General features: G+C 43.7%; 1 protein-coding gene across 1 annotated transcript in view; it reads left to right on the top strand.

The window, feature by feature from the left end:
- The window catches only part of CPM (carboxypeptidase M), a 65,665-nt gene extending 43,601 nt beyond the window's left edge, over nucleotides 1-22,064 (top strand). The window contains exons 4-9 of the mRNA XM_014860677.3: nucleotides 2,366-2,538; nucleotides 3,933-4,117; nucleotides 4,836-5,006; nucleotides 7,770-7,922; nucleotides 15,511-15,659; nucleotides 17,447-22,064. Of these exons, the coding sequence (XP_014716163.1) occupies nucleotides 2,366-2,538; nucleotides 3,933-4,117; nucleotides 4,836-5,006; nucleotides 7,770-7,922; nucleotides 15,511-15,659; nucleotides 17,447-17,689 (1,074 nt within the window). The 3' untranslated portion in view covers nucleotides 17,690-22,064. The remainder of the gene's footprint in view (nucleotides 1-2,365; nucleotides 2,539-3,932; nucleotides 4,118-4,835; nucleotides 5,007-7,769; nucleotides 7,923-15,510; nucleotides 15,660-17,446) is intronic.

The raw sequence follows: 22,064 nt of genomic DNA, 5'->3' as shown, positions 1-22,064 counted from the left end.
ATATTTTCCTCAAAAAAATTTATTAGAAGATTCTTCTAAGGAAAAAATTAGGAATAACTTTGAAATTGTAGTCATTTCAAAGATGTACTTTTAACTTTTGTCGTATCTTATGACCCTTTGCCACGAGAAGTGAAGAAATTAGCGCTTTGAAAAAACCTCTCTCCTCTCGCCCGGCCCCACCCTCTCTGTTAATTAGAAACCTTAACCTCACGTTCTGTTCCGTACCCAGGCTGTCACCATGGCTTAATCCAGTTCTATACCTTAACCACAGCTCCTTTACTCTCTGTTTTCATTTGCTTTCGGTTGGGTGAATTTCATTGCCAACTCGTGTCTTGAGTTCTGATGCTTGAGAATGGATGGCTCAGACAGTTGGGAGGGAAAGTCGCGTGGAACCACATGGGGATTCTGATGGGCCCCCTCCGGGCTGCACTTGGGACTCAGATCATCCTCCAGTTCTTCCTGGTTCGTCCCTCTGATCGAACCATCCTACGGTCTCCAACCAGCACTTGGAAATCTCAGGAGCTAAAGTGGTTCCTGCCATCCCTCCTCCCTCTGCATAGCTTCCGCTCTTCCCCAGCCCCTTGGCAGAACAGCTCCTTGAATCAACCACTTTCCACACGTGAAGTCGCCTTTCACAAATTAGCGTCCACGACCCCTTCTCCACTGTTTCTAGGGAGCCAGTGAGCAGCTCGTGGAGGGTGATTCCAAAGAGCTGGAGCTTCTAAAACACGGAATTGGAAACCCAGCGTGTGGGTTGCTTGACTTTTTTGATTATTGGTCTGTCAGGACTTTTTCAAGTGAGATTTTTAACCATAAAAATAAAAATCAAGGTAGTGGAAGGAGATAGAAATGAGTAGGAAAAAAACAGAAGTCAGAATCGAGTATATTTCCACTCTGAATTTTCAAGCTACCTTTGAATCTGTAATTCACATATTCTAAGTTTTCTTAGTCCCAGTTTCAATTATTCTGAGTTTGTCAGGATAACGAATGCATCAAATGCGGCCTCTTTGCTTGCCAGTGAGGGGCACAAAGTGAGGGATTGCTCACCTTTTGTCACAACAGTGAATTCCTACCGTGGAGCTGGGACTGAAACCCTCTTCCTGCCCTCTGCCACATTAATGCCTCTGCAGCTCTGTCCTCGTGTCATCCCCTGCTGGCCCTGGGTCCCCACTGACTAACCCTCTGCAGCCCCTCATCTCACGTCGGAGGTAAACGTTCCACACTCAGAAGCAGATTCCTCGAACCCAGGACTATAGGGAGAGCTTGACGTAGCCTAGTCAAACCTTTCTAAAATAAGGCTGAAATGTGAAATACTTTTTTTAAGTAAGAAAAATAGTAAATCTCTCCCTTGGGAATTGTATAGCAATCACTCTTTCTCACAGGTCCTCAGTTTCCCAGTCGGCGGTGGTACATAAGATAATTTCAGGTGGATGTGACCATTTTTATTTTCATGGTCATGCTTTCACTTTAATGTACATTAGAAACATATATCTAACAAAACGGTAAAGACACAAAGGTTTTCATGTTTAATGTAAGTAAAAATTGAGCCAATTTAAAGAAAATATAAACTAAACAATAGCACAGATAATATGCAGATACGGCAAAAAATTGTGAGAATGATGTGCAGATGACTGGAGTTTCAGAAACAGGATGTGAAGATCAGAAACACACAGATATGGCAGAAATTGCACAGATGTGCAAGAGGGAAATTTGGAAATAGGGGAATTTGGAAATCTGAAACCTAGTTAAATTATGCTTGCTACAAACTTGGATTTTTCTGTATTAAAATCTACGTACATTGAATGCAGTGGTTCTCAATCTGTTATCCAGCAAGACATACGAGACAGCTTTCATACACACCATGCATGCTCGTGGGCACAGAACCCCACGCCTTCTGAAACTCTAAAATTTAGAAAGCAAGTAAATTATAAGAATAACCTTTACTCCACTCTAATTCTTTTTTTGGTGAAGAAGATTGACCCCGAGCTAACATCGGTGACAGTCTTCCTCTATTTTGTCTATGTGTGATGCTGCCACAGTGTGGCTTGATAAGCGGTGTGTAGGTCCACACCCAGGATCCGAACCAGCAAACCCCGGGCCAGCGAAGTAGAGTGTGCAAACTTAACCGCTGTGCCACCAGGCTGGCCCGCAACTGTTTTAGGTTTTTCTTATAACTTTTACTAACAATTTTCAGCATTCCAGAGTTGATCGCCACTTGCCAGAGTATCAATATGCGTGAGAAACAGTGGTCTCAACTGGTTTTGGTCTGAAACGTCATGTGCACATCGCTCGTTGGGGAATTTGTGCTTTGGGGACTGTGTTCATCTGACCTAATAACACCCCATTATCTCGTCAACACGCGCAGACTGTGGGGCGGGAACTGCTGCTCCATTTGATCGAGTATCTCGTAACCAATGATGGAAAAGCCCCCGAGATCACACGTCTGATCAACAGCACCCGCATTCACATCATGCCCTCCATGAACCCGGACGGGTTTGAAGCTGTCAAAAAGCCCGACTGTTTTTACAGCAATGGCAGGTACGGGGGGGCTCATCTGTCTTTATGTGAAAACAGAAAACAGAAAGGCCCCCGTCAGCTTGTCCCCCTTGGTGCTGGCGGAGGAGCCGGGGAGCCGTCTCAGAGCCCGCATCAGGTCACTGCTGGGCTGAAACCTCCTCAGGGCTGCCTGTTGCCATCAGATGAAAAGTGAGACCCTCACTGAGGCTTCGGGCTTCAGTGACCCCTGAGCCCACCCGCTGCCCCCTTCACCCCCTCGCCCCTCTGCTCCCGCTGCCCCACCTCCCCCTCCTGGAGCTGCCCGCTTCTTTCTCCCCTCAGCCCTTTTGCACAGCCTTGCCCACTCCTCAGCCCACCCCTGCTCACACAGCATCTCCTCAGACTCCTCCCCGAACCTGTCGTATGTTAGGTCCCAGTCACGCTGGCCTGCCTCCTGGCGCCTTATCTCCATAGCACAGTTTTAAGGTCTGATTTCCTGTTTGATGTCTCTCTCCTGGCTACAGTAAGCTCCCCGAGGGTGGGAATCCTGCCCTGTGCATTGTGGAGAAATCCCCAGGGCCCGACCCTGAGGCCCTCGGTCGTTACTGGTTGATTTTTTTAAGCCAGTACAAGAACTAACCACAAAGAAGAGTGAGTCTTGTCGGATTTCTGATTTAAGCAGCTCGTTTTGTTTCAAGCTGCCTCAGGAAGTTTGGAACGCCTATGTCTAATATACATTTATATTTGTGCAGTTAAAAATTTATTGGCTTTTACCAAAAATAAATAAAATCTCACCACTTGATTCCCTTCAAGTTTTTCTAGCATATTGAAACACGGCCAGTCCACTTTTCAAAAATACGTTTGTATGAAGTGGCACGTTCCTGTTGTTTCTGTTATCAATTGCTATGTAGCAAACTACCCCCAAATTTTAGGTACTTAAAGCAACCACCCTCGATTCTGCAAGTTCGGCGCTTGGGCAGGGCAGGCCGGCACGGCTGGTCCCTGCACCGTGAGGTCTGGGCCCGGCTGGGGCTGGCCGAGACAACGAGCCCGGCCCAGGTGTCTGGAGTCTCTGTTTCGGCTGTCGCCTGGACTCCTCCTTTCCCCGTGTGGACTCTCCACGTGCCTGACCGTGGGGTCTCAGAGTTCCAAAAGGGAGTGTTTCAAGAGCAAGAACCCAGAATGCACACACTTACCAATCCTCTGCTCACATGACGATAGCTGCTGTCCCACTGGCGAGGGCACGTCACGTGGGAGGGGACCACACACTGCGTGGACGCCAGGGGTGGATCGTGAGAGGCTGCCCAGGCGAGCACCCACCACCCTATGTTTATCTTTGTAAAGACACCGGGAGCCCACGCCAGAGGGCTGCACACTGAACGAATCCGCTCCCTCACGTGCCATCAGTAAACCCTAAAAAACTCTTTCTTTTAAAGGGAAAATAACAACTACTATGACCTGAACAGAAATTTCCCCGATGCGTTTGAATCTAATAACGTGTCACGGCAGCCTGAAACGGTGGCGGTCATGGAGTGGCTGAAAACAGAGACCTTTGTCCTCTCTGCAAACCTGCACGGCGGGGCCCTGGTGGCCAGCTACCCGTTTGATAATGGGGTTCCAGGTAAGCACACGGGGCGGCTCGGGCGTCCTCGGGCTGGACTGCAACTGTGTACTCAGCCTCGGAGTGGGGTACCCTCCTCCTCTCCCCACGTAGCTTCTCGGGCAGGGCTAGAAAGCCTTATTTTCCCAACCCTGAGCCATCCCTGCTACAACCTGTAAACAGTAGATGACAATGTGGCTGAACTGACAGCCAACAACAGGGTTACGTGACACTCGTCGTGAAATAGTAAAATCGGGCATTTAGATTCTCTCACAGGAGAGACAAAGAAAATAAAAAGAAATGAAAGAAAATAAAACCAGAACAACCTTGCTTTCTTTGCTAATTATATGAGTAATAATTGCTGACTCCCCTTAAAACTCTGTGGGACGAGATGTGTACCAAGGACTTAAAATATCACAGTGGCTTCATTTAAGGCCGAGGGTCCCCGAGGAAAGGTTACTGCCCTCCAGAAATTCGCATGAGTGTTTGAGGACATTTAACCTCCGGGCTGATGTAGGAGGAGTCTGGATGCGTAGATGGCTTATTGTGCGTGATGCCGCCATGTGTACGTTCATAGGAAGAAGAGTAGAGGTGACACTCATGGAAATGGGCGGAGGATTTCTCTAGGAAATTGGCAGCTTTGTGTTTGATGTGGTGATGTACTTGCCCATTAGTGTCGTGCGAGCTTCCTCTTTCCCGAACGTCAGCTGACAGGTCTTGGTCTGTCCTTCACGTGCAGCAACCGGGACATTACACTCCCGGAGCTTGACCCCCGATGATGACGTTTTTCAATACCTCGCTCACACCTACGCTTCGAAAAATGCCAACATGAAGAAAGGAGATCACTGTAAAAACAAAATGAACTTTCCTAACGGGATTACAAATGGATACTCTTGGTATCCACTCAAAGGTGAGTTTCTCTTCATGCTACCGTTCTCCTGTTGCTGTCGCCCAGAGATGCTGGCTGGTTTTCGTTGACCCCAGCAGTTGTCAGAATGCGTTAGGCACGGTGCCGTCCCTTCCAGCATCTCTGTCGGCTAACACCACAAAAGCAGTGGAGGTGACTGACGGTTTGAGAGATGCTCAGACACGTCCCTCTCTGCCACGCCTCCTTCATCCGTTCAGATGCTCCTTCAGCATTTACCTGCTACGCGCCAGGAACAGTGCCAGGAAAGATGAACAGGACACAGGTCTTCCCCTCCAGTTTAATAGGGAAGAGCGACATGGAAAGAAATCATTGTAGTGGCAGTGTAATTAGAAGAAAAACAGAGATTTAGAACAGGTACAGTGTACCACAAGGGTATACAGCCAAAATGCAATAGGGAGTAGTGAAGACCTTGGAGAAATGTACTGTTTATGTCTCATCCGATGGGGACAGATGCTACTTAGAGCCAGTTAATTATTGCCATGTGGCAGTGCAATCCCAATACTGCTACATCTTCCTGTTTGTAAAACAAGCTGGATTTGTCCGTGAAGTCTCATGACTTTCAAGCCACTTGCAGGCTGAACAAAAGAACTCTTCAGGCTGATTCAGTGCGAGGGGGCCCCCAGTTTTCCCCCCTTGCAACAGGATGGCCAGGTGAAAGAGTGGGGGATGAGACTGGCTGTGGGAACATGGGAGGGAGATGTTCTTCTCAGGAGGAAAGATACGAGCAGAAGCCCAGGGGTGTCAGAACTCATCCTAGTCTGGGAGCCAAGAGATAATAGGAGGGACCTAGGATGGAGGGGCGAGCGGGGAGACGGTTTCCATTGCCTCAGTGGAAGTGCCCCCTCGAGCCTGGCCAGCCTGCCCCTACCAGCGGCAAGCTGCAGGCCGCCCCTCTGCATCCAGGCCCTCCCCCAGTTGCCTCTTTGACAGCACAGGCTGTTGGGTATTCTTGCACAAGCTGATACATTCATGTCTGGGTGGCTCTCTGCCAGCTTTCTAGGTAATATAAACAAACAGAGACCATGACTGATAGGCAGCAGGGCCAGCTGGACACCACAGCATCCCAAACCTCTCTTTGCTGTCCAAGATGCAGCCTCCCTACCCCACGCCAGGCCTCCAGCCAGCCCCTGCTCGTCACTCTGCCTGGGGAGGAAAGGACCCCTCCTGCCCGATGGCAGAGCTGTCCTCCGTGTGCACTGTCTGTAACTTTCCAGACAGATCCAGATGTGTGGGAAATTAGCGAGGAACCTAATTTTGCTGTCAGGCATTGTTCCCAAGTGTACCTGTGTGTAGGCTGTGTATCCTTCTGAGAAAAAATGCGGGCCAGGCCAGCGATTTGAGGAGCTGACGACAAAGCATCTGGCTCAGCCTGGAGGTCACGCAGCCAGGCCTGACGGCCTCATCCAGAGCCACACATGCTCTCCATGCCTGGCAGCCTTGGCCCGCAGCCTTGCACACTGGCCATGCCGTTTAATTCTTTCCATGTAGGACACAGCCATCCAGCCAAGGGCTTTTTTTCCACGTCGTTTCTCTCTTCCTTTTTCCCCTCTTCTATTTCTTAGTGAAAATTACGTCAGAGAGAAAGACAAAACTTATAAGTAAAGGAAATAAAAGGATGGAGAAGTTCTTCCTGGCTGAAATCTGGACCTACAAAATATTTAAATAGTATTTTGATATAATATTTTGACTATTTTCTTAGCATAAGATTTTTCTCTCCTTCAGTACTTCCCAAATACCCTAATGGAATTGAGAATATGCATCTTATTGGGCAGGTAATCAAGTATAACAAATTAAAATCTGGCAAAAACTACCGCCTTCAAAGTTTATATTTCATCAAATCCAAGATGCCATTGATTGTAAAGTACACTGTACTGCCAAGAAAGAAAAACTATTTCCAGCCAAACCAATGACACAATGAAGTTTTTCAGCCATCAAATTTAAGACAACCCCAATTCAGAGATTTTAAAATATGAAAAGTTTTGCATCTTAGAAAATACGAAGTGTGATTATAACCCTTTGAAATCCTGTCTTCGGAGGTGAGGTCTGCACAGGGGGCTTGGGCAGCGGCCACCCCCTCCCGAGTCAGCCCAGCGCCCCCCTCCGTCCTCAGAAGCGGCCCTGTGTAACGGGCCAGAGCTCGGGACCCACGCCCCGCCGCGCACAGGCTGGAGTCCTGGGCACGGGGCTCCCCATCTGTGATTAAGGCTCCTCACCTGGAAATACAGGGAATGACTACTGTGAAGATGGAAGTGTTGATACGGAGCCCCTCAAACAGTACCCGGCAACAGGAACGCTCGGTCAACGGCCATTATTATCCTTCAAATTAACGTACTTAGCCTTATGTAATAGATGTATTTATACATGGTTTGTGGAAATATTTTTAAAGAAATCTCATTCCATATCTGTTTAAAATGTAATTTGGGGAAGAAATGTAATTTGAAGATTCTTTTTTGTAATGTATGGTTTAAAAAAATGACCCTTCCCCATCCCCCTTAATTTTGATGCACAATTGAACTTGATTCTGCTCCGGTCCAGCTACCCAGATAGGAATACTCTGGAGGGCCTGGTCAAGCCTGGGAAGGCAATGTCGAGCCCTGCCTTTACATGCTAATATGGCAAACTCATTTCTTCCTGTTAATATGCACTTTCCTTGCATCTGTCTGATTTGCTTGTCTCCAAGGTACGGGATATTGGGTACATTCCAACTTTAGACCTTAAAAAAAGTTAAATATGCTTGTGTTTTAGGTGGAATGCAAGATTACAACTACATCTGGGCCCAGTGTTTTGAAATTACATTGGAGCTGTCATGCTGTAAATATCCTCCCGAGGAGAAGCTTCCATTCTTCTGGAATTTTAACAAAGCCTCGCTGATTGAATATATAAAACAGGTGCACCTAGGTTTGTAAGATTTCTCATTAATTCCTGTCGACACAAAATATAGCATCTGGCAAAACCTTTGGGTTGAGAAAACGCAAGCCCCTATTATGTTTTCTAGCTTGTAGCCTCATTTTCAGCACCAGAACCAATGGTTAAGAATTCTGTCTGCGTGAACGCCTGCAGCGTGTGGGAAATGCAGCTCCTATCAGAGGAAGTGAGACGTATGTTACCTTAATGCAGGCTGTAAAATCCAGAACACTTCTGATTTTACATGTTGAATGACCCGGAAGTCTGGCAAAAGAGCAGGAAAACAGGTTGTTACTCTGTTGCATCATCACCCATTTAGAAAAAGCCAAGTTTGCTCGTCACTCGCCACACGCTGTCAAGACCCAGAGAACACTGGACGTGGATTTTGCGTTTTTTCTGGAACTGAGGGGGTGACCTAGCAGCATTAGCTTCAACCTGTCTCAGCCCTAAACTCTGCCAAATGACCCGGCAGTGGAAATCTCCCCAGCCAGTCTTTTGACGGCTGGCTGGCCTTTCTCACGATGGACAGACTAAATGTGGCAGAGCATAGTTCTCAGACATGTGTGGTGGACCCACCAGGAGGGTTTTTTAAACACATGTGGCCATGCCCCATCTGTGTGTCCCTGCGTGAGTGGGTCTCAAATGGTGAACATCTGCCCAGGGGATGCTGATGCTGCTGGTCCAGGGACCACACTTGAGAACCACTGCACTAGAGAAACACACTGCTTGTGATGAGGATGGAGTCACGCACAGTCCAAGTTTATTGAACCGGTCTGGGCCTCTTCTGGCAGGGTGTGGACAGCTCTTCTGTTTTGCCAGAGTTAAAGATATTTTTCTCTGTTAAAATGGCTTGAGGGAAGAAACATATCAGGAAGTGGCACAGTAGTCGTGCTACCACATCAAGCCAAAGTGGAGGGTGTTTGTGCTGAAAGGTTTACATCATGGGTCTGCTGCACAATTGCGTAATTCCTGGAATTTTCTGCATGCTTCACACCAAAGCTTTCCACCTGCTAAAAAGAGATGGAGGGAGCTGAGAGAGGGAAAAGTCAGAAGCACAGGGGTCCAGGGCTGAGTACAAGGACAATTAAGGGCTTCCCTTGGCCGCCCCTCCCCCTCCATACCCACGTCCCCAACCCCCAGTGCCCCCGACCCTGAACACGAGATTATTAGTGAGCTCACAGGGCTGTGTTGAACCAGTTGGTTGCATGAGCTTGAGAAGGTTTTTAATAATCCAGAGCCTTAGCTTCTGCACCTGTAAAACTGTGGTGGTGACGCTGCCTGCCTCGTGGAGTTGACATGTGGATCCGTGAGAAAGCGCACATTAGGCACTGAGCATAGAGCCTGAAATATACTCACTGCTCAGTAAATAATTGCTCCTGTTATTAGTAACAGGACCCCAACAATCGAGTCCCTGCTTCCAAGCAAGCTTGTGATTATAATTTTGTTTCCCAGGCAGTTTGCCCAACCATGTGACAGAACTATTGATTTCCTTGCATAGATAAGTATCTTATTGTAAATGAAGACGTGGGCATTTCTGAGTTGTGTTTCGGATTTCATGGAATCCACCCATGGCACTCTTGCAGTACAGCTGCAGACTGGGTGAACAACTTGGGAAGGAAGGAATGGGTTCAGACTGTCATCTATGCGCTCTCGTTTTGATCATATGTGCTACAAATGGAAGATTCAGCAACAAACCAATTTAAGCTGTAAATCACATTTAAACTGACTGTATTTTAAGTTACATCAGAAACAAGTTTACTGAGTCCCAGGTCAAGATGATGATGTAGGAGGATCCTGAACTCACTCACCTCCTCCTGTGGACACACCATGTCTACAGCTACATAGGGAAGAATTTCCTCTGAAAGAAACCCAAAAACTGCCTGAGCAACTCCTACACCTTAGGCAAATGAGAAAAAACTCATCAAAATAGGTAGGAGAGGCCAAGACACAGTCTCACCATAAACTCCATCCCTGGCATGGTGCCCACCATCAGGAGGGGAGTTACAACTCCACGCTTCTCCCTGAGGAGCAAAGGGTGTGCACCCCTCAGCTAGCACCCCAACTGTGAAGACCTACACCCAAGACGAGCCCCCAAAACATCTAGCTTTGAAAGCCACGGGGTTTACATCCATGAGACCAGCAGGCTGCAGCAAACTGAGAAACGGTTCTTAAAAGGCTTGTGCCCACGGTCTCACCTGGCTACCACCAGCAAGGCAGCCAACTGAAAAGTGACCCGTCTTCCTGTGAAAAAGGCCTATTCCCATGTCTTCATAGTGGTGGCCTGAGGGGTAGGCTTTTAATTAAACACACATCGAGGGACCAACTACAATGCTCTTAAGACAAGGGAGGGTGGCAGGTGCCATCTTCACGCTCTCCCTCTGCCCCACCCCAGGTCCCCAGTGTCTCCAAGAAAGGATCTTGTGTACACATCTCTTGATCACCTGGTACTGTTGGCCAGCAGGGCTTGTGTTCACAGGCAAACAAATAAATAGTTCTTAACTAGCTATCACCCCAGGGCTCAGTGCAGAGGGAACAGACAGAAAGTGCTCATCTCCCAGTCTTCCCCTGAAAGAGGTATATTGCATACCTTAATAGCTGCTGCCTGAGGGCCTGGCTTCCCATCAGCCTGAATCTAGATGTTGACTAAGATCCTCCCCTTTGGGACGGTGACAGGTCTTGGCACACCCTCAACTACTGGAAACCACTAAAAATAAAGCCGGCTGCTTGGCCAAGCACAAAGATATGAGAGGCAACCAAGAGATGGGAAAAGGTTGAAGGATAAGGTTCATCTCCTACACGAGGCCATGCCTTCAAGACTGGGAGAGGAGGCTATTTTATCTAATGCATTAAAACCAATACAGTCAAAGAAAATGAAGAAACAGGAATATGTTCCAAACAAAAGAATAAAGTAAAACCTCAGAAAGACTTTAATGAAACAGAGGTAAGTGATTTACCTGATAAAGAGTTCAAAATAAAGGTCATAAAGATACTGAGTTCAGGAGAAGAATGCATGAACAAAATGAGAATTTCAACAGAGATAGAAACTGTAAGACAGCACCAAATAGAAGTCACAGAGCTGAAGAATACAATAACTGAATTGAAAGATACACTACAGGGGCTCAACAGCAGACTAGATGAAGCAGAAGAAGGGATCAGTGAACTCAAAGACAGGGCAGTGGAACTCACCCAGTCAGAGCAGCAAAAAGAATGAAAAAGAATGAGATAGCTTAAGAGACTTATGGGACAGCATCGAGTGGACCAGTACTCACATTATAGGGTCCCATAAGGAGAAGAGAGAAAGAGGCAGAAATCTTATTTGAAGAAGTAATGGCTGACAACTTCCCTAACCTGGGAAAGGAAAAAAACATCCAGATCCAGGAAGCCCAGAGAGTGCCAAACAAGATGAACCCAAAGAGACCCACACCAAGACACATTACAATGTAAGTGTCAAAAGTTAAAGACAAGGAGAGAATCTTAAAAGCAGAAAGAGAAAAACAACTACTTACATACAGGGAACTCCCATAAGATTATCAGCTGATTTTTCAGCAGAAACTTGGCAGGCCTGCAGGGAGTCGTGTAATATATTCAAAATGATGAAAGAAAAAAGTTCCAACCAAGAATACTGGGAAAGTTGTCTTTCAGCATTGAAGCAGAGAGAGTTTTCCAGACAAGCAAAAGCTAAAGGAGTTCATTACCACTAACCCAGCCTTAGAAGAAATGTTAAAGGGACTTCTTTAAGCTTACATGAAAGGGCAATAATTAGGAAAACATATGAAGGTATAAATCTCACTGGTAAAGGTATAATATATAGTAAAATTCATAATAATTAATGTTGTAAAGGTAGTGGATTAATCACTTATAAAGCTACTATGAAGGTTAAAAGATAAAAGAGTAGAAAAATAACTATTGGTACAATAAGTTTTTGATGGGACAACAGATAAAAAGATATAAACTGTGACATCAAAAACATAAAACATGGGCAGGGAAGTAAAATTGTAGAGCTTTAGAATACATTCAAACTTAAGCTGTTATCAACATAAAATAGACTGTTATAAATATAAGTAGTTTTATGGAAGTCTCATGGTAACCACAAAGCAAAAACCTAGAGCAGGTTTTTACAAAAGAGAAAGAGAAAGGAATCTAAGCATACTACTATAGAAAATCACCAGATCGCAAAGAAAGCAAGAAGAAAGGAACAGAGGAACTAGAAAACAGCCAGAAGACAATTACCAAAATGGCAACAAGTACATTACCTATCAATAATTACTTTAAATGTAAATGGACTAAATTCTCCAATCAAAAGACAGAGAGTGGCTGAATGGATTAAAAAACAAGGTCCTTCTATATGCTGCCTACAAGAGACTCACTTCAGATGTAAGGACAGACACAGACCAAAAGTGAAGGGTTGGAAAAATATATTCCATGCAAATGGAAACCAAAAGAAAACTGGGGTAGCTATACTTATGTCAGACAAAATAGACTTTAAGACAAACACTGTAAAAAAGATCATTATATAATGATAAAGGGGTCAATCCAACAAGAAGATATATTTTAAATATTTACGTACCCAAAATAGGAGCACTTAAGCATATAAAGCAAATATTAACAGACCTAAAGAGAGAAATACACAGCAATGTAATAATAGGGGACTTCAATACTCCACTTTCATCAATGGATAGATCAGACAGAAAATCAGTAAGGAAACATGGCCTTAAATGATACATTAGACCAGATGGACTGAACAGACATATAGAGAAGATTCCATCCAAAGAACAGACTACACATTCTTCTCAAGCACACATGGACCATTCCCCAGGGTAAATCATATGGTAGGCTGCAAATCAAGTCTTAATAAATTTAAGATTGAAATCATCAAGCATCTTTTCTGACCACAATGGTATAAAACTAAAAATCAATTATAGGAAGGAAACTTGAAAAAACCCAAATAAGTAGAAGTGAAAGAACATGCTACCGAACAACCAATGGATCAAAGAAAAAAATCAAAAAATACCTTGAAACAAATGAAAATGGAAACACTACATACCAAAACTTAGGGATACAGCAAAAGCAGTTCTGAGAGCAGAGTTCCAAGCAGTCCTATTATCCCAAGAGGTGCAGAGAAAGCATTTGGCAAATGTCAATATACATTTATGATTTAAAAAACTCTCAAAGTGGGAATAGAGGGAACGTACCTCAACATAATAAAGGCCATATATGACAAGCCCACAGCTAACATCATACTCAATGGCAAAAAACTGAAAGCTTTTTCTCTAAGATCAGGAACAAAATGAAGATCCCCACTCTCACCACTTTTATTAGTATTGGAAGTCCCAGCCAGAGCAATTAGGCAAGAAAAAGAAATAAAAGGCATACAAATCAGAAAGGAGGAAGTAAAACTATCACTATTTGCAGTTGAAATATTATATATAGAAAACCCTAAAGACTCCAACAAAAACTGTTAGAACTAATAAACAAATTTAGTAAAGTTGCAGGATACAAAATCAATATTAAAAAATCTTTTGCATTTCCGTACACTAATAACAAACTATTAGAAAGAAAAATTAAGAAAACAATCGCATTTACAGTTACATCAAAAAGAATAAAACATCAAAGTGGTGAAAGACCTGTACACTGAAAACTATAAGACACTGACGAAAGAAAGTGAACACAAATGAATGGAAAGTTATTTTGTGTTCATGAATTAGAAGAATTAATATTGTTAAAATGTTCATAGTACCCAAGGCAATCTACAGATTCAATGCAATCCCTGTCAAAATTCCCACAGTATTTTACATAGAAATAGAACAAAAATCCTAAAATTTGTATGGAACCACAAAAAACCCTGAATAGCCAAAGCAATCTGAGAAAAAAGAACAAAGCTGGAGGCATCATGCTTCCTGACTTCAAACTATACTACAAAGCTATAGGAGTCAAAACAGTATGGTATTGGCATAAAAAAAGACACACAGATCAATGGAACAGAATAGAGAGCCCAGAAATAAACCCACACATATATGGTCCATTAATTTAGGACAAGGGGCCAAGAATCTACAATGGGAAAAGGACAATCTCTTTAATAAATGAGTTGGGAAAGCTGGATAGCCACATGCAAAAGAATGAAACTGGACCACTCTCTTACACCACACACAAAAATTAACTCAAAATGGATTAAAGACTTGAATGTAAAACCTGAAACCATAATATTCCTAGAAGAAAACATAGGCGGTAAGCTCCCTCACTTCAGTCGTGGTAATGATTTTTTGGATTTAACACCAAAAGCAAAGGCAATAAAAGCAAAAAAATCCCAAGTGGGACTACATCAAACTAAAAAGCCTCTGCAGCAGAGGAAATCAACAAAATGAAAAGGCAGCCCACCAATGAAAGAAAATATTTGCAAATCATATATCTGAAAAGGGATTAATATCCAAAATATATAAAGAACTCATACAACTCAACAACAAAAAACAATCCAATTAAAAAGTGGCTAGAGGATCTGATTAGACATTTTTCTAAAGAAGACATACAGATAGCCAACAGGTATGTGAAAAGATGCTCAACATCACTAATCATCAAGGAAATGCAAATCAAAACCACAATCAGATATTACCTCACCCAGGACAGGATGGTTATTATCAAAAAGACAATCAAGTGTTGCTGAGGACGTGGAGAAAAGGGAACCCTTGTGCACTATTGGTGAGAATGTAAATTGGTGCAGCCACTATGGAAAACAGTATGGAAGTTTCTCAAAAAGTCAAAAATAGAACCACCGTATGATCTCGCAATTCTACTTCTGGGTACTTATCCAAAAGAAACAAAAACACTACCTTGAAAAGATATCTGCACCCCTGTGTTCACTGCAGCATTATCTGCAATAGCAAGACATGGAAGCAACCTAAGTGCCCACTGATGGATAAATGAATAAAGAAAATGTGATACACACCCACAATGGAATACTATTCAGCCGTTAAAAAAAGAAGGAAATCCTGCCATTTGCAACAACATGGATGGACCTTGAGGGCATTTTGCTGAGTAAAATAAGTCAGATAGAGAGAGACAAACACTATATGATCTCACTTATATATGGAATCTAAAAAAAAAAAAAACCTCATAAATACAGAGAACAGATTGGTGGTTACCAGAGGTGGGGGGGTGGGGAGTGGGTAAAATGGATGAAAGTGGGCAAAAGGTACAAATTTCCAGTTATAAAATAAATAAATCCTGGGGATGTAATGTACAGCATGGTGACTATAGTTAACAATACTATACTGCATATTTGAAGTTTAAGTGAGTAAATCTTAAAAGCTTTCATCACAAGAAAAAATCTGTAAGTATGTTAATGACATATTGTGATCATTTCACAGTATATACATATATCAAATCATTATATTGTACATCTGAAACTAATACAATGTTATATGTCAGTTATCTCTCAATTTTTTAAAGAAGTTTACTTTCCCTTCTCAAACACTTTATTAACTTAGCTAATAAATATTGAGCATATTTTTATTAAATAATTACAAAAATCATTTTTCATATGCCATGAAACATGGTATTAACATTTAATTCTCTTTTTGTCTTGCAGGTGTAAAGGGTCAAGTTTTTGATCAGAATGGAAATCCATTACCCAATGTAATTGTAGAAGTCCAAGACAGAAAACATATCTGCCCCTATAGAACCAACAAATTTGGAGAATATTATCTCCTTCTCTTGCCTGGGTCCTATATAATAAATGTGAGTATACATCCTGGTTATTATTATTAAAGTATTAAAGAACTCACAATACTTACTCACCCAGTAGGAATCTAAATAAGTCTGGAAAGTCCCGAAGTAGATTCATGAGGACAGAAGGAAAGGACGTCAGACCTGCATTTGGCGGGAGTGGGAGAGGTGGGAATGATGGTAACAAACAAAAAAGTCAGGTTTTTTCCCAACTGGCAATTAATTTTTTTTTAATAGAAGCCAAATCCTATTTCTTGTGATACCTTTTTTTAAAAAAAGGGGACAAACCTTATTAATAGTAATTAAACAAGAAGGTCGAAGTACTTCCAAGCTTCATGGAATACCATTTTAATGCCCAGTCCATGAAACATAATTTCTGCTATTAAAAAATAGATTGGGACACAAGTAAAACTTGATCCACAAATGCTACCATTCTATTAAGCAAGTGATAGACATATTTTGCAGCCCTTTCATAAGCAAATGATGGTGAGTTTTCCAATCGTGCATGTAAAATTCCAGGTAAGCTGTGTGTTTCTGAGTCATTCCTTCCTAGGAGGAGGCATGGACTGGTGTAGCCCAAGTAGATTTACGTCCATGAACTAAATGAATAAGTACCTGATTTAGTTGGGCAGATTGTGCCTCTCCTCTTTGATAGGATTTCTCTAAGAAACTCAAGACTCTTCTACTTTGCTTAAGTGGGTCTGATGCCAAGCACAGTGACTGTCTGTACAGAGCTACTCCTGGGAGAAGGTCATCATCATTCTGTAGTAAAAACTGGCTTCGTATTTCACTACTGCATCATTAGGACATAATAAAGGGCATGGTTTTCAGTGTATAAACTGGGATGCAGGGTCTCCCTGCTCACAGGTCACCCCCACAGCCTCCTCTCGAGACTCTCTCCTCCTCCTGAGAAGACGGAGAGAGTGGGAAAGACCTCAACTCAATGTGAATCTACCTAAAAAGACCCTTTATTTTCTTATTATTTACTGGGACATTCCTACTCTATTGAAAAAAAGGGTTTTCTTTGTAGTGAATCTAAGTTATTTTTATGCAACTCCATATAGGCCACACCTTTTATAAAGTTATGAATTGTTCATTTCCAAGTAGGTAGACTAACACAGTCCACGTTGGCTCTGGCTGCTAGTTCTAGGACAAGACTGGGAGACAAGACTCTGGAAGCTGAAATGAATGGCTGAATACCAGTGAGTGGTTATGTAAACGTCATTCCCTCTCCCACATATGTAATAAAAGCATTTTTCAGTGCACGTGACCTATGGTTAGTTTAGCATTTGTCCCATTTTTCCTGATCATTTCCTCCACCAAAAAGACAAATCTAGCTGAAGATTCAGACTCATGAACAAAACCAGGTAAAATCCAAGCTTTTTAAGGAAGCAAGAAACTTGGACACTTAGATGAGCTGCAAGGAAAATGGAATAAATTGAGAAAAGAATATTAGGGACAGCCTGGGGCCTCAGCCCTCTCTTTACCTCTGCTCTCCATGAAATGAGAGGGCAGAATCGGTCTATTGCTTCCTTCTCCTGACTTGTCTCTCCAGAGAAGGGACCTGTCTTCATTTCACGTTGTAATTCTTAGCGACAACATCAACAACTGTGGTCCATACCAACAGGCACTGGCTAACTCCTTCAGCCAGCGGGCCTGAAGCGTTACTAGCCGTGAGGCCTGGCCGATGGTTACATGTCTCAGAGAGGCCACATTGTGGTGTGGATATCGGTGTCTTCAGTGCTGGCAGCACCAAACATCTGCAGTCACTCAGATAATTGTTCCTTGTTTCCTCTCAGGTTACAGTCCCTGGACACAGTCCGCACCTCACAAAGGTGATTATTCCGGGAAAATCCCAGAACTTCAGTGCTCTTAAAATGGACATTTTACTTCCATTCAGAGGACAACTGGATTCTATCCCAGAATCAAATCCTTCATGCCCCATGACTCCTCTGTACAGTGACTTGCCAAGCCACTCGGCTGCAACAAAGCCCGGTCTGTTCTTGTTTTTGGTGACTCTTTTTCACCTGTTGTTCAAGTAAAGCAAAATCTGAGACTCAGCCGCCATTACCACCTGGCATCGGGGACTGCTCACTGCCCCTCTCACTCCTGGGGGACCTCGACCAGGTAACCGCCATGGTCCCTCCCTAAGGAGAGAAGCGGTTGTTTCCAAACCCTGCGACAAGAAGTGTGTGGCGGTGATGGTGAAGGGAAGACGCCTACTTGGCGAGCACTGCCCCCTTACACCTCACCTGGAAGTTGTCTCAGAGACTTGTAAGAAGTTAAACTTGAGAAACAAAAAAGAAGTTCCTGCAAGAAAAAAAGGAGCTCCTTTTGTAGACAGGGAGCCAGATGAATATGGGCAATGAAGATGAACATTTATCGATCGTCTCCTACATGCACGACCTTGCCACGAGTGCCACCTGTGAAGAGATGGTGCCATGTGTAATCAGTTCTCAGCACGGGGAGAAATGGTGATGGGCCGGGAATATTTGGTTTCACTAATAAGGAACAAAATAAGGAAATATGAGAGAAAACAGGTCAACCGTGTCTCAGTGGCCAAGAAGATACAGGCCTGACGGGATGACAAGGTTGTGTCTGCAGAGCCCCAAAGCAACAGGTCGGTTAAGTAAGTGTCCCCGCCTTTCTGCACCTGATGCCACAGTCCTGTAATGCTGACCACCCCAAGGCGTGACTCTCACCTCTGGCCTGAGCTGCAGACTCACGTCGACTGCCCGCTGGACCTACCACCCGGGTGTGACCCACAGGTACCTCAAACTCATCGTGTTGAAAATTGAACACACTTTTCTCCCTAGAGTGGCTCTTCCTCCCATCTTCTGTCTCAATTCCTGGCCCCACCAAACTAGAAACCTGGGAGTCATCCTTGACACTTCCTCCTCCCTCTTCACCCGACAGATGCAGCCACTGAAGACGCATGCTCATTACGAATGTTGATCAACTCTCCCCTCTCTCCATGGCTACTGACACGGCCAAGTGCGGGCCGTCGTAGCTCGCCTCCACCACTGCAGCCGCTTGCCTGGTCTCTTGACCCCAGGTTCCTCCCCTTCGGATCCATCCTCCACGCAGCACTGGGGAAGGGGGTCTATTTAGAACAAAAATCAACAACCAACTGCTTGTAGTTGCCACACTCACACCGTGGGTCTGGATCCCTTGTCTGGAATGCCCTCTGACCAACCCCTCCAGGAAGCCTCTGCTGAGCATCACCCCGTTCCATTCCATTCCACCCTCCCAGTCCATCTGGGGACGCTTCCTCTTTGCTCCCCAAATTAAATGGGTCACCTCTGTTTTTGGATTTACATACTGTATTATGGTCTACATGTGTGATTTTCACTGGTAAAGGTGAGCTCTTTGAGACCTGGCTATGTTTAATTTGTTTGAAAAATTCGATTTTAGCTCCTGAGCCTTGCAGTCAGTAGGAACTGAATGAATGAATGAATGAACGGTTCCAGCAGCCTGCTCCCGTCTCTTCCAGAAACTGTACAAAGCTTTGAAAGTCATTTTATGAAACTAGGTCCTATGCTTTGGCAGTCTCCCGCTCACTGGTAACACTGACAGAGGACTGTTTGCATGTGTATCGAGAAATTAATTCAAATACCTGCTTTTACCGGACTGCACGTTTAATGTAAAGGTATTACATTACCTGTTAACAACATTACAAGCACCCTTTTTTATCAGGAAACAAAATTTTTCCCATTAGTACTCAATTTGAAGCAACTGTTCTCCACTGGAATGAGAGTTAACCTTTCTTAAAACATTATATGTAAGAATTAAGGAGGGGCAGCATCAGACAGACGTAAGAGCAATTCTGGTGAGCAGGTTTCTGAGTGCTGTGTGTTGCTCATGGGAGGCGAGTTTCCTTGGCGCTTGCTTTAAACTGAAAGTTCCTAGGATCTGAACAGGAAACTGTGCTGGGCTCGTACCTGGTGGATGCTTGAGCAGCACAATGGAGGGGAAACACACGGGCATTCGGGAGCTACTCCTGTGCAAGCCTCTGCTACATGCACAGAGCCATACATGTTAACGGAAACAGAATTTGTAGTCTTTTGATCACATCTTTTAAATTTGGTAATAACCTGAATACTTTGATCATTTTTATTTAAATAACCAGTAATTTATTATATACTTGAAAGTGAATATTAATATAATATTGCAGAAAGTGATTTTGGTATAATATAGAACTATATAAAACTACTTGATTTATCAAAGCCTCATCAATTTTCCAGTCAGGCGTTCTGAGTTCTAACTTTTCCTTTTCCAAGAAAGCAATTTTTGAAGGGACATGAACCAAAATCTGAATTGGTTCATGAGCCTTAATGTAAATTCCTTAAGGAAATAATGTTTTTAAAATCAGAAATTTTACCTGAACCGAACCTAAAATCATTTAGAGACAAGCAAAACAATTAGAATAATCTCCAAACCAAACGTAAGGCAAACCTGAATTTAATTCAGAGCAGGTTTGGGGTACCTATTTTGTGGTGATGGCCCTGTGCTCACAGGTCCAGTTAGTGGCCAGGGTTTAGTATGTAGAACCCCAGCTCCACCCCCACTCATCGCGTGAGGCGTCAGAGGGAAGAAACCAACTTGGAGTTCCGACCGTAGTCCGCCCAGACCCCAGTGTCCCTGCATAACGCCTCTCCTACTGTCCGCACCCTCCCAGGCTGGGCCTGTGGGCCTCGCGTTCCAGGCTCAGGTGTAATTCCTTTTGTGGAGACACTAACCCAGCAAAGGTCTTCAAGATGGGAGAGAAGACGACGGCATGTGGGGTAAAAGGATAAGTAGGAGGCAGGAGCCCTAGGTTCAGACCCTACTTCCAGTTCCCTGACTTGTGAAATGAAGCCCTCTCGACTGTGGCTCTGGACGCTGCAGTGTCAGATGCCACACTTCGCCGCCGATTTTGGTGCTTGCCCAGGTGGAGGAAGGACAATTAACACTCAGGTGGCATAAGTCTTTTGAAGGCAGTATAACATAACTTATTAAAGACCAAATTTTTTGCCTCAGATATAAACAGAATTTGCCTGAAAAACATTTGTTAGCTAGAATGATCACTGCATAATATTTAAGCAAATTTTCATGAAGTAACACAGCTTTTTTCATGTACCTACTCAAGTGATGATAAATGTTAACATGAATGCATCTAAATGGGGGGGAGTGTTTTAGAGAAACCTTGAGCAGGTAAGTGCCTGTTGATTTCGCTGCTTACTGTGTCACCTTCAGACTTGCGCTGTTGGATACGTCAGAAACGTCAGTATAGGAAGTTAGCTCTACCTTTAGAAACTACTTATATCTGACATTGGATTGGAAATAGCTTTTCCTAGGGAATCCAGAAAAATGAGCGTAGCATACCGTCTCCCTGCAACAGGAGAAGCTGCTGATGGAGAAGCATGGTTCTTACTCTACACGGTGACGATACAGTTGATGTCTGTTTTATGACAGATCCTTTCTATCTTCCTCATGGCTTTAGATGGAGGGAGGAGGAGAGAATGAGGATGGTTAAAGAGCAAAAAAAAAAAAGGTCCAAGCCCCTAACAGAGAAGTTTGGGAAAGGGGCTGACTTCTTCACGTCACCAAGCAGCAGGGACTGGACTGGGCGGGACTGCTCACAAACTGCCTGGTCAGACTTTAGCACGAGAACGACTCCACAGCCTCGTGGATGCTTCCAAGCTGATTTTACAAGTTTTCTCAGTGACTTTCTTTTGTACTACATTTAACTTAAAATGCACAAATTGTCTAAGACTGTAAAGTTTTATTGGGCAGGGGCCATGACTACCTCTGAATTCACTAAATTTACAATATTTCTGATTCTCAATAAAGAATTAATATTCATGTAAATAATGAATGCTGGATTTTTTTGTGAGGAAGATTGTCACTCAGCTAACATCTGTGCCCATCTTCCTCTATTTTATGTGGGACGCCACCACAGCATGGCTTCATGAGGGAGCGGTGCTAGGTCCATGCCCAGGATCTGAACCTGCAAACCCCAGGCCACAAAAGCAGAGCACATGAACTTAACCACTACGCAACGGGGCCAGCCCCAGAATGCTGTTTCTCTCCATAACATTCCCTTGAAAAGAAGTACTTTTGCAAGTACAACAAAGTCCACAGACTAGAGCGGACTGATTACCACCAAATAAAGCCCGAGAAAGAACAAATGTAATGACCTTTTATGAGGCAATAATATTATAATAACTCTTCCAAGCCCAGATAGTCCTTCCAGAACAGTTTTTATGGTATCAACCCATCCTAATATGCATGTTATATTCCAAATTAATTTGTACATGGAGCAGATGATGGATGAAATGTGTGCCTTCTGGTAAAAAGAAAAGCAAAACAAACTTTGGAACATTCACAATGCACATTACTGTAGTAAAGGATCTGAAAAACCAGGCAAGAAAGAAA

Source organism: Equus asinus, chromosome 22 (genome assembly GCF_041296235.1).
Source record: "Equus asinus isolate D_3611 breed Donkey chromosome 22, EquAss-T2T_v2, whole genome shotgun sequence".
NCBI lineage: Eukaryota > Metazoa > Chordata > Mammalia > Perissodactyla > Equidae > Equus > Equus asinus.
The sequence above is the reverse complement of the archived record's forward strand: the minus strand, read 5'-3'. Positions and strand labels throughout refer to the sequence as shown.